This window comes from Chionomys nivalis, chromosome 4 (genome assembly GCF_950005125.1).
Source record: "Chionomys nivalis chromosome 4, mChiNiv1.1, whole genome shotgun sequence".
Taxonomy (NCBI): Eukaryota; Metazoa; Chordata; class Mammalia; order Rodentia; family Cricetidae; genus Chionomys; species Chionomys nivalis.
Window position 1 is genome coordinate 22,218,180 of NC_080089.1, and position 18,804 is coordinate 22,236,983.

At 39.0% G+C, this 18,804-nt stretch overlaps 1 protein-coding gene across 3 annotated transcripts in view; it reads left to right on the top strand.

Annotated features, from left to right (window-relative positions):
• Positions 1-18,804, top strand: part of Bbs9 (Bardet-Biedl syndrome 9) — a 426,177-nt gene that overhangs the window by 202,597 nt on the left and 204,776 nt on the right. For all 3 annotated transcript variants that reach the window (XM_057766969.1, XM_057766971.1, XM_057766970.1), the window contains 2 exons: positions 8,490-8,630; positions 12,348-12,443. In XM_057766969.1, the coding sequence (XP_057622952.1) occupies positions 8,490-8,630; positions 12,348-12,443 (237 nt within the window). The remainder of the gene's footprint in view (positions 1-8,489; positions 8,631-12,347; positions 12,444-18,804) is intronic.

The window sequence follows — 18,804 nt, forward strand, 5'->3', positions numbered from 1 at the left end:
TTTAATCTTGCTATGAAGGGGAGTGTGCCTGTTTCAAGAAGGTTATCCTTATAAGTGAGGTGAAGCTAAGAACAGAATGACTATAAAGATTTGTTTTGTTTTTAGTTGCCAACACTGCCTACAATAACTCAGGCATCTAGCGACCCTTCACCAGAGCAACTCAAAGAAGGGAGACACACAAACTCTACTACGAAAAACAATAAGAATAACCGGAGTAAACAACCACTGGCCATTAATATCACTTAATATTCATGGTCTCAATTCACCTATAAAAAGGCACAGGCTAAGAGATTGGATACGAAAACAGGATCCAACATTCTGCTGTTTGCAAGAAACACATTTCAACCACAAAGACAGGCATCTACTCAGAGTAAAGGGTTGGGAAAAGGTGTTTCAAGCAAATGGTCCTAAGAAAAAAGCAGGTGTGGCCATACTAATTTCTAACAAAACTGACTTCAAACTAAAATCAATCAGAAGAGATCGACAGGGACACTTTATACTCATAACAGGAATGATTCAGCAGGATGAAGTCTCAATCCTGAATATCTATGCCCCTAATATAAAAGCACCCACTTATGTAAAAGAAATATTGCTAAAACTCAAGGCAGACATCAAATCACACACACTAGTAGTAGGAGACTTCAACACACCTCTCTCACCAATGGACAGGTCAATCAGACATAAACCAAATAGAGAATTAAGAGAATTATTGGAGGTAATGAATCAAATGGACTTAACAGACATCTGTAGAACACTCCACCCAAATAGGAAAGAATATACCTTTTTCTCTGCAGCTCATGGAACCTTCTCGAAAATTGACCACATACTCAGAAACAAAGGAAAACTCCAAAGATACAAAAAAAATCAGTGTCCACCTGTGTCTTATCAGATCACCACGGACTAAAGTTAGAATGCAACAACAGTGCTACACCCAGAAAGCCGATAAACTCATGGAAACTGAACAGTCAACTACTGAACCACACCTGGGTCAAGTAAGAAATTAAGAAAGAAATTAAAGTCTTTCTCAAATTTAATGAAAATAAAGAGACTACATACTCAAACCTATGGGACACAATGAAAGCAGTGCTAAGAGGAAAGTTCATAGCACTAAGTGCCCACTTAAAGAAAACGGAGAAAGCATACATTGGGGACTTAACAGCACACCTGAAAGCTCTAGAAAGAAAAGAAGCAGACGCGCCCAGGAGGAGTAGAAGACTGGAAATAATCAAACTGAGGGCGGAAATCAACAAAATAGAAACACAGAAAACAGTCCAAAGAATCAATGAAACATGTCAGTAAATTTTAAATGTTCTACACGCTCAGATAGACTGACCTTATCTGAAAGAATGCTATGTGCATTGCTATACACCTGTCCTCTTGTCTCATTAAGAATTTCCGGAAGATTGATCTGGCCAAGCTGGCCTTGCCTGAGTTAGTGATGTTAGTCCCTTTGCCATAGTACACACATGTCCACGCTGTGCTAAGTGTACATTTATTTCTTACATTTTCCAATAGATGCGAGCTCTTTAAGGGCAGAAATAAATGTCTCATCTTTAAATTATAGAGTATCAGGGTACAAATAGACATTTAAGTATCTCTTAATTTACTTTTCCTTTAAGATATATAGATTTAACACAGGAGATTATCTTTATAAAGATACCTTAAGACAAGTTTTAGGTAATAATATTAAAACAGCAGCATTTGCTCAATTTTTGTCTTTTTGTTTTTCCTTCCTTCCTTCCTTCCTTCCTTCCTTCCTTCCTTCTTTCTTTCTTTCTTTCTTTCTTTCTTTTTTTGAGACAGGGTCTCTCTAGATAGCCATGGCTGCCCTGGAACTTGCTCTGTAGACCAGTCTGGCCTCAAACTTCCAGAGATTCTCTTGTCTCTGCCTCCTGAGTGCTGGGATTAAAGGCATGCACTACACCCAGCTTCTCATACAATCTTGATGACGCCAACAGTTAGAGTCATATAGCTTGTGAGCTGAAGGCAAACATATATTTATATGAACAATGTCCTTTTTATGTTTTGAGACAGGGATTCTCTGTGTAACAGTCCTAACTTCCTGGAATTTGCTTTGTAGACTAGGCTAGCCTCGAACTCTCAGAGATCTGCTTGCCTCTGCCTCCCAAGTGCTGGGATTAAAGGTCTGTGCTACCACCACTGCCCGACCTGAGCAGTGTCTTAAGAATCACGTAGATGTGTAGCTTAGTAATATGAAACTTACTTAATGAATTAATATTTAGTTGAAATAAAAACCTAATACTATTTAAATTCTGATCCTCCAGAGTGCGTGTAGCTAATACAATTTTAATTTAAATTTTGTAAATTACTGTATTCTTATTCAACTGGGTAAGTTTGAAAGAATTAGTAAAGGTTGTTGCTGAAAGATAGTTACCCCTTTCATCATAAGTTCAGCTCAGAATGTGAGAAGTATAAATCAGAATGGAAATTTCCATATTTCAGTGTACAGGTGATGGTGATGTTTGATAATTTCTTTTGATGTTGTTTAAATTATTACTAAATGCACAGGAACAGAGCTGAAATGTTTAACTGTATCTAGCAGTCAAAAGCCCCAATTTGCTCGACTCAGCTCTTATTCGCAATACATTCTTTATGTTTCGCAGACGATCGTTTCCTTGTCTGGGTCTGGCCAGGCCGTGTTGCAGAGAAGTTCTGTTCTCCCATGTCAGTGAGAGGGAGTGAGGTTTTCTGTAGTCCCGCAGGAGTTAGCCTCCACTATCTCTACATTAAAGCTGCGTGCCATGGGCAGAGAGAAACTGTAGCTGAAGTTGGTGCGTAGCAGCTATCGCAGGAGCAGTCGGGGAGTCCTGGCTGCCGGATATCCCTGCTGCATCGACTCCAGCAGTCTCAGAAAGCCTTCGCAGGTCTTCTATAGAAGTGTAATGCATAGATGTGACTGTCCTGTTCGCATATATTCACACACACACACACACACACACACACACACACACACACACACCATTTTATTTTTCAAGCACTTTTTTGGCTTCCTATTTGAAAGTGATCTTGGCCTGGTGTGTGTGCCAGGTGTAATTAGAATTTTAGTACTGGAAAATTGCTCATTCAGGAGTGGTTTCTCTCTGGTTGCTAGATGGTTTTGTGATTGATTGCATTGTAGTAGTTGTTACTACCCATTTCCTCCAGTGGATTATGGGAAAGGAAGCATATGAAAGAGAGGTGATTATATTTGCTTAAAAATTCAAAATCCTATATAACAAAGTCAGACTGATGAATGACTAGACTGGGATTGGAATCAAACGAACAATGAGCATTTCTCTTCTGCCCACTGAGGTTGCAGAGCTGAACTAGCCAGCCAGGCGGACGGGTTTTGCCCACAGCACCGAGGAGGTGTCGCTGGTGATGCAATGGATTAGGACCAACCAGGCTTTTCAGCCAGCCTCAAAACCATTCCAAGAGCAACACTGAAAAGGTCTTTATTTTAATTTTTCTTTTTTTCTTGAAACAAGGCTTCATGTAGCCCTGGCTGGTCTCGAGATTGATATATAGCTAAGGGTGACCTTGAACATTTTATCCTTCTACCTCTGAATTCCAAGAGCTGGGATTAAAGTATGTGCCACCACATAAAGCTTCAAAAGTCTATTAAATCGGGTGGTGGTGGTGCACGCCTTTAATCCCAGCACTCGGGACGCAGAGGCAGGCGGATCTCTGTGAGTTCGAGGCCAGCCTGCTCTACAAGAGCTAGTCCCAGGACAGACTCTAAAGCTACAGAGAAACTCTCTCTCAAAAAACCAAAAAAAAAAAAAAAAAGGCTATTAATACATGTAAATTTTTTTCCTTGAAAAAAATTTTTCTCCAGATCTCTGTGAGTTCGAGACCAGCCTGGTATACAAGAACTAGTTCCAGGACAGGCTCCAAAGCCACAGAGAAACCCTGTCTCGAAAAACCAAAAAAAAAAAAAAAATTTTTTTTTTCTCTTTTATGTGCATGGATGTATGCACTTTGTGCCAGTTCCTGGTTCCCGAGGAGGCCAGGAGAGGGCATAACATCCCTTGGAACTGGAATTACAGATGGATTTGACTCACCATGTGGGTGCTGGAAATCAAACTTGGCTTCTCTGGAAGAGCGGCAAGTTCTCTTAACTATGGAGCCATTTCTCCACTCCCCCTTTTCTTCTTCTTTTAAAAAATGCTTATTTATTTATTATGTAGACAATGCTCTATCTACATGTTTGACTGCACACCAAAGAGGGCATCAGATCTCATTACAGATGGTTGTGAGCCACCATGAGGTTGCTGGGAATTGAACTCAGGACCTCAGGGGAACAGTTAATGCTCTTAACCTCTGAGCCATCTCTCCAGCCCCTCTCTTTTCTTTATTATAAACATGTACACACTGAGCCATCTCTTCAGCTTGTTTCCATTTTTGAACCCCTACATTCTCCCCAGTTTCTTGAGTTTAAAGTAAAGCCAGTGTTTTTGATTATTCCTAGTTTTTAAATCATGAGCCGAGTCCATGTAGCTGGTGCAAGTGGTGCAGAGGACAGGACACAGTTTTTGAAGAAAGTTTGTTCGAACCATTGACTTAGAAGTTAGTTGGATGTATATATAAGTACTAATGGTACAAAGAGTTAGGACCGATTCGGCTTTCTCAAACAGGTTCAAAACCATTCCAAGAGCAACACCAAAAACATCTTTATTTTAGTTTTTCTTGAAGCAAGGTTTCATGTATTTGGTTTAAACAATTAGCTTAGAATTTAGTTGAAAGTATACACACACACACACACGTACATACGTATGCATGTATGTATGTAGGTATGTAGTCTCTATGTGTTTAATAGCCAGAAGGTAAAAACATTTTTTTGTCTTATTCATTTAAGATTAAAGAGATAGAAGCAAGTTTTGTTATTTTGTCTATTATCTATTAACTGGGGCTATAGCTTATCTATTATAGTAGAGACCTATTTAAGACTTCATCTTTATAATTTGGGGAATGTATGTAATATATGGGAAATTCTTTAAAGTTAGCAAGGTAACATTTTGTGATTTTTACGTGTGTGGTGGAATTGATGGCTGTGGCGTGGAAAGTGTCTTCGAGTGCAATACAAAGTATGTCAACTCAGAGCATTTCATCATTGTCAGTACAAACACATATGCCTAGAGCCCTCACAGAGCATCAGGCAGTGATACCTGTTTTTATTTACAGTGGAATTCCAGAGTGAATTTAATATCTGTTGGTTAGGAAGAAAGCCAGAGCTGGGTAAAAATGGATGGGGACAAGATCGTGTTGCGAAGGATGGCAGGTATGGTCCATAGGACCTGCAGGAGCATTTCATTGCCTCCTGCTCAGTCAGCTCCACCTTGCAGATGCTCTCTCCCTGTCGGAGGAGGAAAGAAGACAGAAAAGCACCTCATCATCAGTGGGGATTAAGCTTCCCAACTCAGTCATCTTGACACAATATATTTCTAATTTCAAGGCTCTTGTCTGGGCCAGGTAGCCATATTTTAACTGCTTCTGCTTTTGCTATTTTAAAGCTCTCGCTGATTCCACAGAATGAAGACTTTAGTGTGCAAACCCACCAACTAGGGAGACATTCTGAGCTTTCTGTTTCTGTACGGGACTTCAGTACGATACAGATTGCTATGTTTTGTTTCCATCTTTCATGTTATTTTGTCAAAAACAAAATCCTAGAATTAAAAGGGAGCAATCTGATTTTTAGATTTAGAAATAATCGTATAAATTTAGTTTCATTCTGTTATTTTACAAAGATTGAAAAGTGTTTTAAAATAATTTTGAGATTTAAATTAATCAACTTTGTTGTTTAATTCAGTTACCTGCTTAACTGTCTCTGTATGAATACTGACAACATTTAGGACTAAATGACTAGGCTTGAGTTATAAAAATTAGAGCTTAAAATTGTGATGTGAATTAACTGTGATAAAACCTAATTCTCCTAAGTTACAGTTCCAATATTAATGTGTAAAGTTGTCATAAATTTCAGAAAATCTCATGTGCATCGTACTTTCACAGTCATAATTTATTGAAAATAGTTAATATAATTTGAACCCTCAATATGTAGAAAAGCTAAGGTTTTGAACATCTTGGGTAGACCAGTTTGAGATATGATAATACAGAGTCTCATGAAAACTGAGTGTTCTTTGCTCTAATTTTAACTGATAGTCATTGGCTAAGGTTAGAGCTTTGAAAAGCATAAAGAATTGTCTTGGTAATTGAATGATTTTTATGATGTCTGATGGGCTGGATTTTAAAAATATGCTGCTTAAAAATAGACCTCATGCCTACGCGTCTTTTAACTCTTTAAAAAGTTTATCAATTCTTTAAGATATATAATGTTTTTTTGATGATATTTACTCCTGTCCTCCCTCCCCCCAAGCCCCCCGGTTCACATCTTCCTCCTCACTCCCCCTCTCTTTGGTGTCTTCTTTTTTAAAATCTCCATGCTGCAAATTTTTATTTTTTATTTTTTTAAGGAAGACTGTGTCACAGAAGACATCCTGGTCCTTTGGCTCTCACAGTCTTCCCATTTCCTCTTCTGTAATGTTCCCCAAGCCTTAGGTGTAGGTATTGTATTGTTTATGTATTCAGTGGGGACAGGTACCCTCTGTTCAATTTTTCTTTGCATTTTCACAACTTGTGGCTTTCTATAGTGATCACTCTCTGCTGGAAAAGGAAGCTCCCTTGAGAGGCTGAGAGCTACATTTAGCTGTTGTCCATTGAGAGGGTGACAGCTACACTTACCTGTTGTCCACTGAGAGGCTGAGAGCTACACTTAGCTGTGGGTCTATTGAGAGGGTGAGGGCTACACTTACCTGTTGATAAGTATTTGGAATGTAGTTAGAAATTACACTGGCTTAGAAAAATGGCAGCAGTAAGTTCTCTTGCTCTCATGGCCTTCCCTGGCACAGGTCGTTGGTAGTAGCAGACATGAATTCTCAACTGAGCCGGCCTCAAGTCCAGTTAGATGTCTGTTGGTTTCTTCTAGAGTGGAAGCCACCACCATTGTACTGATGTGGGAGTGTCATATATCAATCTGTTGATTTCATTGGTTAATTAATAAAGAAACTGCTTGGCCTGATAGGTTAGAACATAGGTAGGTGGAGTAAACAGAACAGAATGCTGGGAGGAAGAGGAAGTGAGGCAGATGCCATGCCTCTCCTCTCCAGGGCAGACGCGATGAAGCAAGCCGCGAGGTCAGACATGCTGAATCTTTCCCCGTAAGACTGGTGCTACACATATTAAGAGAAATGAGTTAACCTAGATGTAAGAATTAGCCGGTAAGAGGCTAGAGCTAATGGGCCAAGCAGTGTTTAAATGAATACAATTTGTGTGTTGTTATTTCGGGGCATAAGCTAGCCAGGCGGCCGGGAGACAGGTGGCAGGAACACAGCCCACAGCTCCTTCTACAATTGTACCTTTTACAATATCTTCCTTTTCTGGTCGTGTGTGTGTGTGTGTGTGTGTGTGGTTTATAGACATCATACCTCTGTACGACTATTGATTGCTGTTCTCTCTTGGCACCTTGTATTGCTCCGTGCCATACTTGTAAGACCTAGTCCTCATAGTCCTTTTTCTGGGAGACAACCAAGGGCAATTGCAATAAACTGTATGCTGTTTTTCTTGAAATAGCTTGAAAGGTGTCCGATGTCAGACACTTGGATTTTTGATAGATGGTCTGTGTATGTGGGCAGCATTGTCACAACTGTGTAACTTTAGTTAAAAGTATGTTTGTATACAAATACATTTATGTATATTATATGTAATTTTAATTGAGCATAAAGTATGATTTTCTATGGCTTTTTCAAGCACCCATGGTATTATGTATCCCTCCTCCTCCCTCTCTCTGTGCCACCCCTCACATAGATACATCTTCCTCACCTGGTTTTTCTAGTTTTCATTTTATAGCAACCGTGTCATATGTGTCCTCCCCCCCCCTTTTTGTTTTGATTTTTTGAGACAGTGTTTCTCTGGACAACAGCACTGTTTGTCCTGGAACTAGCTCTTGTAGACCAGGCTGGTCTCAAACTCACAGAGATTTGCCTGTCTCTGCCTCCAAACTGCTGGGATTCAAGGCGTGTGCCACCACCACCCGGCCATTTCCTGTTCTAGAACCTCTGCTCCCCTCCATACTCTATGATGCTATGGCTCTCCTCCCCTTCCTTGTATCTGCACTTACCTCAGGTTGTATACTCACATTGAAAGATTCAGAGCTAGGGTTGACAAATAAGAGAAAACCCTTTCTAGATTACCTCACTCAATATAATATTTTTTATTTCTGTTCTTTTACTTGCATTCTATCTCTCTCCCTTTATCTCTTTCATGCTAAAAAAAAAACGAAATAAATTTGAATCCTAATAGTGCTTACCAGTTTCTTGACTTGAGCTAAATGGAGGTGGGCAGCAGACTTCCTAGTGCTCTTGTTCAGAACACACAGGGTTTCTTCCTAGATGTTTGTCAAACATTCATTTTTATTTTTATTTTTGTAATTTCAGGAATTCCTCGGGTTATCCAATGTAAATTTAGACTTCCTCTGAAACTCATTTGCCTACCAGGTCAGCCTTCAAAAACTGCAAGCCACAAACTCACTATCGACACCAACAAGCCTCCTGTCAGCCTGCCCGGCCTCTTCCCAGGTGGGACTTGGGATGCACTCTGCAGGGAGCTGGGGAATGTTGGGGTTTCGTGTAGAATACTCCAGCAGCAGGTGATAGAGGTGCTATCTGTACCTGTAGGGTGAGGACCTCCCCTCTCATGTGTCTGCTTAGAGGTGAGCAGCCTAGTCAGTAAGGTGGTAGGGCACACCTTTTACATTTTATCAGCATTTTTATAATCTTTATTCTTGCTTCAGTGTACAAACAACAAATGATTCTTTTCCAGGTTGGGATTTTTGGCTTGAAATACAGATATTGTTCAGTGTTGCTGTAGGCCTTGGATATATACTATTCTAAGAGTACTGCTCATCATCACTGTCGCTTTTGAGGGTTGTCTTGTGGATGGCTGTTGTGTGGCTGTTATGGTTGCTGAGTGGCTGTTGTGGCTTGCGCACTGCTGAGTGTGTTGGGACTTTCTGCACATCTTAGAAGAGCTGCAGCTTTGACCAACTGACACAGCATTGTAATCCGAGTTTGGAATAAACACCTACCCACTTTCTGTTTTCTTAGAAATTTTTTTTCAAACAATATATTTTGATCATAATTTTACCTTCTCTCACTTTCTTTCTGATCTTCATCAACACCCAACCCATGCAACTTTACTTCCCCATTCACAAAACTGCAAAAATGAAAATTAAACAAGCAAAAGATAAAACAAACAAACAAAAATGCCAAAAGAGAATGAAACACACCCCACCCCCAAATCATAGAGTTTGTTTTGTGTTGGTCAGCTACTGGCTATGGGGACTGCCCTGGAGTACATATAGTTCATATGCCCAGCATCACTTCATTGGGCAGAACTGACTTTCCCTGTGTCAGCAGCTGCCAGCTGCAAATAGCTTCTTGGTTGGCGCAGGGAGCTCATGTCTCCTTCCCCTTCTCAGAGCTAGGACCCCTTCTGCCTTGAGCCTGTGCTGGCCCTGTGCATGCGGTCACAGTCTCTGTGAGTTCACCTGGCCGTCAGTCCTGCTGCGTCTGGAAGACTCTTTCCTTAGAGTCATCCTAGACCTCTGGCTCTTACAGCCGCTCTGCCTTTTCTTCTGCTCTATCCACTTTCTTAGGGATGGCATGGAATTCAAAGGAAGAAAACCTAAGAATTGAATAGCCTTTTAACGTACTTTATTAAAAGTTAGCTGTGTTCACTATGAGGTCTTGTATTTGAGGTGTAGGATATAGAATCCAGACTATTTCTCATAACATTGAGACATTCGTAGTAAGCATTCCTTTGTGTTATTATATAAAATGTTTTTAACTTGTTACTCATTAAGAGTAGGGCTTCTTTATGATGGTTCTTATTTTGAGACAGGGTCTCACTCTGTAACTTTGCCTGTCCTGAAACTCATTTTGTAGAGCCCGCTAGCCTTGAACTCAGAGAGGTCCACCTGCCTTTGTCGCCTGAGTACTGCCACCACACCCAGCTTGGACATAGGTTTTAAAACTTTCATTTATGTATTTCCATGAGAAGTAATCTCTAAAATGAAGTATTTTTTAAAATAATCATTCAAGTCTTAATTTTAAATCGAGTTTATGTATACATGGTGAGTAGTTGTTTTTTAAAATAGTTTCCTCCCTGTTCTTTTGCTTTCTCTCCACCTTCTCTTCCTTCTTCCCATCTTTTGTAACAATGTTAGCCTACCCAAATGCATAAGGGAGCACTCCCTTTGTAGCACCTTGCATAACTGCCAAGCTGGAAGTTAGATGTTGATCAGTAGCGAATTTGCCGATTCTGTTGATAATGTTTAGGTATTGAATTAGGAGAAGCTGACCTTTATTAGCATAAACAGATCTCAACTGGAGACTGAATAGAAATGTAGGCTGTTGACCAGGGAGCTTCTCTTGGTAAGACAGGCTATGTTTTTATTTATTTATTTATTTTTTTTTCCGGGTCCTCGCGGGGCGGCCGGGCCCCGCCTATCCAGGCTATGTTTTTAAAAAGCGTGGTGGACCCCACATTTCTAATGGTTTGGAGCCTTTGTTGATACTGTAGGAGTGTCATGCCTGTCAGCATTGTTCTAGAAACAGCACCCAGTGACAAATTAAAAGTTATTTTCCCCAAGACTATATACATGTAATATGTGTTTCTATTAATTTAAATACAGTGTACATGATGGAGCCCTCTATTTATTTAAAGTAATTCGCACATCATCTTCAGTACATAAAGGTTCTTATATGTTGAAATTAGATACAGTGACTATTTCAGATCTATATGTTCTACTGAAAGAAATGGATTAATGGATCACAAAAAAGAAATAACTTTAAATCTCTGTTTCTTCCTAATTATCTCTCTACATTTTTGAAGAAATGTAGGGCATATGTGGAGTGATTTTAGCTTTTATTACAAATAAATGAGAAGTTTAAAAAAATAGATGAGTTCATACAAGGGACCAGCTAATAATTTACTACCCAGAAATGCGTGCATCTATTTCTGTACTTTTTCCCAATATTGCTAAAATAATTTTTGTAAGCATCTACCCCTCCCATAAAGATTTTCTTTAACGTTGTTTAGAAACATCTTTATAGACCATAAATATTTCCATTTGTAACTTTAGTTCTTACATAGTGTTTTATTATAAATGGACACCATGAAATCATCTGACTCACATTTTAAATTTATATATTTACATTGTAGTCTTGTGATAGGTTCCTTGCAAAAAACTATTTCAAATTTATGATCATTTCTTGGATGAATGTCTGAAAGTAGAACTGATAGTTTAAAGGTTAAGAATACATATATTAAAACCTTTTGAAATTTAGTGTAAAGTTGATTTCTTCAAGGACCAGAATTTGTGTTGCATGATTTTTCTCAACTCAGTGAGTATCAACATTCTGAGCCCATCAATTGCAGGTGAGGCAACTTACGATGTTTGAAGGGTAGATGTATTAAGTGTGTTTCTACTTCATGATATCTTACATTTATGATGGGATTATTGGAATCCAATCCTTTTATAATAAGGGAAATATCTATATTTAGTATAAAGTGAATGCTGTCGATTCTCTAGAATACTACAATAGGGATAATTTGTCTTTGTTTTGTTTTAGTTTTGGTATCCATACAAAGACTTTTCAAATATTGTGCATATGTATATTTTAAATATTAATAATGTAACACTAAACTTCCTATTTTAAATATTAGTCTTTATTTTGTGATTATGTAGATGGTTATTTTTCCCTTTTCTTTGCAGACTTTGCCAAGTTCTACCACAATTGTCTATTTTGACACTCCTGTATATTCTGTCTGTGGCTGCTTTTGGTTTCAGCCTCTCCGCCTGCCTCTGTCTTTTGGGGAGTAGATTCTCTCTGTAGCCTAGGTTGGCCCCACAATTGAGTTCTTCCTGCTCTGACATGGGATAACTGACATGCACTGCCGTGTCCATCGGAGTCTTCTGAGGTGGCTCAGACATCTTTGTAGATGTCTGCAAATCACAGATGCTGCCTGGAATGACATTTTCCCCAGGTTTAGTCTGCGCATGTTCAGCCTCACACCTGCACTCATCTCTGAAAAAATAAGGAAAATCATATCATTCCAGAGTGTTATGATGAGGCAGAAATTTGAGCAATTGGAAGCTGCTGTGAAGATCAGCTGATATAGTTCATATGTGCATTTTAAATATTAATAATGTAAAACTTAGCTTCTTATTTTAAATATTAGTCTTTATTCTGTGATTCAGTGGACGATTATTTTTTTCCTTTTCTTTGCAGACTTTGCCAATCAGTCAGATGATGATCAGGTGAATGTAATGGGTTTTCGTCTCCTAGGCGGCTCTCGAGTTACTCTTCTTGCTTCCAGAACTTCTCGTAAGTAGAACCATGCTGTTCCTATTGCTGAAATCTTCAACTTGGGGCATTGTATTGCACCATGAACTGTGGAAAGGGTACAGATGCTGTTAACTAGGTATAGACAGACAAGAGCCACGTGTGTAAGGTATGAGAGTTGTGGAGACTAGATTGTGTTATGGACATAAACCTTTAGTTTTGGGGATGAAGGTGGTTTGAAAGGAACTTCAAGAATTTAAAATTGTTTTAAATACACTTATGGTGATCTGGGTTTCAAGAACTCTTAAAAACTAGAATTAGTTTTCTTTTTTGCATATGTATGTATGTATTTATTTTTTTTAATGTTTTATGTGACAGGGTCCCCCATATATAATTCAGCCTGGGTTTGAACTTGTAACTTTTCTGACTCAGCCTCTCTCATGCTTACAGTTCAGGCAAATTCTACCTTGGACAGCTTAAAAAGGTCTATCTATCTATCTATCTATCTATCTATCTATCTATCTATCCGTTGTCTATCAGTCAATATATCAATCATCTAATTAATCTATCATCTATCTGTCTCTATATAATGTATCAGCTATATCCATATTTATCTTTATATCCCTATTTGACATTTTCTTAGTTAGGGTTTCTGTTACTGTGACTGAACGGAATTTGGGAAGGAAAGGGTTGATAACTCAGGTCATACTCCATCTCTGAGGGCAGTAGGACAGGAATTCATGCTAGGCTCCTGGAGGCCAAAATTGAAACAGAGGCTACAGAGGAGTGTGGCTTACTGACTTGATCGTCATGGCTTGATCTGCTTGCTTTTATATAATCAGGACCACCTGCCCAGAGGCGGCACTGTCCTTCATGGGCTAGACCCTCCTAAGTCAATCATTAATCAAGAAAATGGCCTCAGATTTGCCTACAGACATCTGGATGAAGGCATTTTTCTCAGTTGATGTTGCTTTCCTAGATAACTCTAGAACATGTCAAGTTGACAACACACACCAAAACCACTGACAGAAATGAACATGAAATGAATGATTGTTTTTGGCTGAGACTACTATCAGATAGAAATCCAATAATTATATAGCCAAGATTGAATTCCAATTTAAATATACCTTATTAATTTAGTTGTTTTATATGAGTAAAATAGTTGAAACTAGTTGATTTAAAACTTATGTTGTGTTTACTATATTAATAGAATTAACCTTTCTTTTGCTATATACTTTCATAGAAATAAGCTAGTAATTTATATTTCATTGGGAGAAATTGTGTGTGTGTGTATGTGTGTACATTAAAATAGTTTGGATACATGCCAGTTTAAAAAAATCTGTAATGTTGTAGGTAGGGATGTGATTCAGGGGCAGGCTGCTTGCCTTGAGTTTGCACTCCACTACTGCAAACTTTAAAAACCTATAGAGCCATGCGGTGGTGGCGCACGCCTTTAATCCCAGCACTCGGGAGGCAGAGGCAGGCGGATCTCTGTGAGTTCGAGGCCAGCCTGGTCTATAAGAACTGGTTCCAGGACAGGCTCAAAAACTGCAGAGAAACCCTGTCTCAAAACAACAACAACAACAACAAAACCCATCCTGTAATTTTAGCAGTTAGCTTGCCCTTTGAACTTTCTACATCTACAGTCATGCTGTCATGTTTGGCAGTCTTGCAATAACAGGAAGAAGGAAGTGAAGACATCTTTGAAACTGAAAATTGTTAGTAGGAACATATTTCCTGCTATTGGAACTGACTATGTTTCTATAGCTAAGATCATATAAGCTTCTAGGATATATAGATTGCTGACTAAAACCTGAATGCAGGTAGATATTCTAGAGTAAAACACGCAAAAAAATAAAAGTTACTTTGAAAAAAGAGAAGAAAACTCCATGTTTTCTATGGTCTTTTTGATGAGTCATGACTATAGTCATAGATTGGCAATCCCATAGACTATTTCTAAGATGAGGTCTGAACTCTTGGCAAATTTCTAGTGCCCTGGCCATTCTACTAAGTCTAGGCACGTGGTGTTGTTATGCTGTGCTTGGCTTCACTCTTCATTTGGACGTTGAATCATTTTGGTGCATTTTCTTATTTAATTTATCAAACTAAAAAAGTGTCACCAATCTTTCTTTTGTAAACTGTAGAGATTCTGATTTGAGTTAATGGCTTGATTATTTTGAAGATTAATTTTTTACTTATATGTGTATCAGTGTTTGCCTACACACACCCATATATATACATATATACATATATGTACACATATGCATATGTGTGTGTACCATGCACATGCCTCATGCCACAGAGGCCAGAAGATGTTCTGTCCCCTGGATCTGAAGTTACAGATTGTTTTGAGCTTGTGTGTGGGTACAAGGAACTGAACTGATGTCCTCTGCAAGAGTAGTAAGTGGCCTCTTCTCCGCACATGACCCTCATGCTGTATGGAATTGTCTTTAGCTCATGGCTGATATTTGCTGTAGAGTACCCTCAGTCACTTCCTTTAGAAACCTGCTTGACAGTCATGCATGCTATATGGCACTTTTATTTTTTCTTTCTGTCAGATGAGTTCAGGGCCTTGTACACACCAAGTTCTTGCTTCTCCTCTGAGTTGCACCCCCAGACCCAGGGGTACTTTTGTAACTCCTAGAACAGGGGGGATTGGGCAAGGCCAAACTCTCCGGTTGATGGGAAGGTATGGGAGCTTTGATGTTATCCACATGTTGAAAATAAAAATGGCATGACATTGGTGTCTTGCAGGATAAGAAACTCTGGAGGAAATAGGCCGTGCCAAGTTTCCACAGGAAGTTCAGATCTTGTATTTTAGAGTGGAACCTGTCATAGGTTAGGTTTTTCCTGACAGTGATTTGTTTATTATAGTCAAGCATTTAAAGCAGCTCTCGGATTTTAAAATGGAGAATTTCAGATAAAATATGTTTATAAGAGTGATTGTAGACTGTGACTATGAGATCCGAGCTGACAGTAAGAGATGCAGAGATTATAGAGAATTGATATGTTGAAAAACTAATAGTGCCGTGAACCAAAACTTGTGGTAAGGGTGAAGTAGGAGCAGCAAGGGAGTGACACAATCAGAGGTGACAGCCTGAGAGCAGACTCAGTGCTCACGGCAAAGTCTGCACGGACCGCTACTGCTTTTTCTCCTTTCCCATACCTGCGTGTGGTGTGCATATGTGTGTATTTGTGTTCGCCTTTGCATGTGTATGTGCATACACACGTGGGTGCGGAAGCTCAAGGTTGATATTATTAATCTTAATTGCTCCTGCACCTTATTCTTGGAGCTCCCCTGCACAGTGAGTCTGCTGCTCAGCCTGCTCCAGGATGCCATCTCTGCTTTGGACTGCCACTCCTCCTTGACATTAACTTGGGTTCTGGGGATTTGGACCCGGTTTCTCTTGCTTGCACTATGAATACTTTAACTGCCAAGCATCTATCTCCTCAGCCCTACACTACATTTTCCTCTATGGACAGGCCTGTAAGGCAAGGTGTAGTCTTCGGGGAACGGTGGCTAAGCTAGAGAGGGACGGTCAGTGGAGACAAAAAATGAAGTTCCAAATGTGAGGATACTAGGAAGGCCTGATTGATGCTCAGCCCTCCGTGAGAAAAAGACCCACATCTGGGTGCATCGTGGTGAAATTTTAGAGCACTCCAGACCAAGGATATATCATGTGGGTTACAAAAGGAAGAGCAAGCTATTGACAAGAAGTAAATCAGGATGACGTTCTCTTTCAACAGAATTTCTCCTTTTCCAGACATGGTGACACCTGGCTATAATCTCAGTTACTCAGGAGGTGTCATCAGGAGTTTCATGAATTTAAGGCCACACTGGGCCACCTAGCAAGACCTTGTGTCGAAACAAACAAGCAAGCAAACAAACAAACATCAGCCAACCAACCGGCTGACCAACCACAGCCAACCAAGTATCCAACAAAAAAAGCGTCAGTTAGTGTTGGACAATGAAAACATTTGCTCCAAGATGCAAGGAGGATGTGTCTCAGCTTGGGTTTCTGTTTCCTGCTAAGCTGGTAGTGAACAAAGAATGCTAAGTAACCCACCCTCTTTTGTATAGATTCAATCAGGTGTTTAAGGATGGAAAGGGGAACTAAAACACACGATTCTTGTTTCACACATTCATACCTGTGTTCTGCTTGATTCAAACATGCCAGAGGGAACAAATGAAATAAAATCAAGTTGGAAAGTCCTGTGCTTACCCACCTTATTTAGCATGCTTTCAGGCATAGTAGAGGAGTCGTTGACCCGTCGGCTAAGATGAGTTGAGCCTTGAGAGTGTCTTTGTTTTTGCAGAAGAAAGCACATGTGAACTTGCTAATTAAAGTGTGCTGAGTGTGAGGGGTGTGCGATTCTTGTTTCATTCATTCTTGGCAGAGAAGGTCTATTTATTTATTTATTTGTTTGTTTGTTTGTTTGTTTGTTTATTTATTTACTTTGTACACAGTATTCTCAGTACTCTGCTTGCAAGCCAGAAGAGGGCACTGATCTCATTACAGATGGTTATGAGCCATCATGTGGTTGCTGAGAATTGAACTCAGGACCTTTGGAAGAACAGGTGGTGCTCTTCACCACTGAGCCATCTCTCCAGCCCCCAGAGAAGGTTTTTTATATCTATCACTCAGGGTATTGTTATATACAAGGCTAGCACATCCCTTGCAGAACCCGTGGATTACAGTAGGAGAGGCAAATGGGCAAGGAGAGTCAGTACTCAAACATTGATATGCTGGCAATAGGAATAGAAGCTGTAGGAGATATTATAAGGATCTTGAGAAATAAGCATGAGAAGTGGGTAAAGGTCAGTACAGGAAGTAGGCAAGATATGGCCAAAGTTGGCAGATGTGTACGGGTTTTAGACATATGAATTCTCTGGAGTGCCTGGACCCTCACACTGTAGAGGCTCTGTGATATGAGGCCAAGCATTGTAGGTACAATTAATGATAATATTAGTCAAATCTGAAGTTATTTGATATTTTCCTTATACCCAGTGAGTGTAAAGGGATGGTGATTTATTAGTTAGTATTTAGCAATTTCTTCACTATGGGACAATTTGTTTATAATGCAGATCTAGCTTTCAAAAAGCATTTTGAAAAGTAAGTGTAGCTGTACCTCCATAGATTCTAGTATTGAAGACGTTATATATTTTTGTTTTAAACTTATATCTACAGAAATTGTTTATAGCATTTCTTCCAAGTTCATGTCTAAAAACATTCATCTGCTTTATCTTCTTAAAAAGTTTTCCTATAATATAGTTATATGCGTGCATTGCTTATGATTTAATATAAACTACTTGTATTGCTGAAGTTCAGATGATCTGACTCGAATGGGGTCTGATGTGGCATTCTGTAGTCTGCTTCATTGAATCCACTATTTTCTCCCCTGTGTGGTGGAGTGGGGTCTGAGTGTCGGACTTAATTTTATTTGGAAGCGGAAGTGGTTATTTCTGCTGAGTGCTGTGACAGAATGCAAAAGAAAAGATGACCAATTTTAGTGTTCACTTTGGCAGTTATTTTGATTATTAGTATTTTAAGGCACATTTTCAAAACTCTAGATTTTTTATCAGAGATCATAAATAGAGAGCTGTGTTTCTCTTTTACATAAAATATATAATGTGGAAAGTCTCTATGTAAAATGTTATATACTTGGATTATGAACACTAAGGAGATGGTTTTGACTTGTGGGCATCTCATTCATTGTTTCTTTTTGAGTTTTGCTAGTTTGAAAAAAAAACCTCAAGAATATTATTTTTGGGGCTGGAGAGATGGCTCTTTCAGAGGTCCTGAGTTCAATTCCCAGCAACCACATGATGGCTCATAACCATTTATAATGAGATATGGTGCCCTCTTCTGGCCTGCATAGATAAATGTATACAGAACACTGCATACATAATAAATAAATAAATAAATAAATAAATATTTTTTTTAAAAAATGAATATTATTTTTCTTTCTGTACCCAAATTCTATGTTTTTGTTGCAAAATGTTTATTTTTTCTTGACTATGCTAGTACATGGAAGGGAGACAATAACTCTAAGAGATAACTATAAAGTTACATGTAAAACATGATACATGGAAAAGAAACAATGACACTAAGAGATAACTATAAAGTCACATATAAAACACGTTTGAGTGTTTCACTTTTATATTTCTGTTGCTTTTCTAGAACTTACTATGTAGCTCAGGATAGCCTCAGTTTTCTGAGTGCTGAATCTCCATGCCCAGCTTAATAATGTAGTGCACCTGATCACAACAGAGTACCTTTATGTGCATTGAATTTTACCTGTGTTTGGGCTTTGCCTTACCTTACTCCACACAGCAGCATCTTTGTACATTTGCCTTCTGTTGTTCTGACATTTGGTAGCCTAGAGGTGACTCATCTGTGTA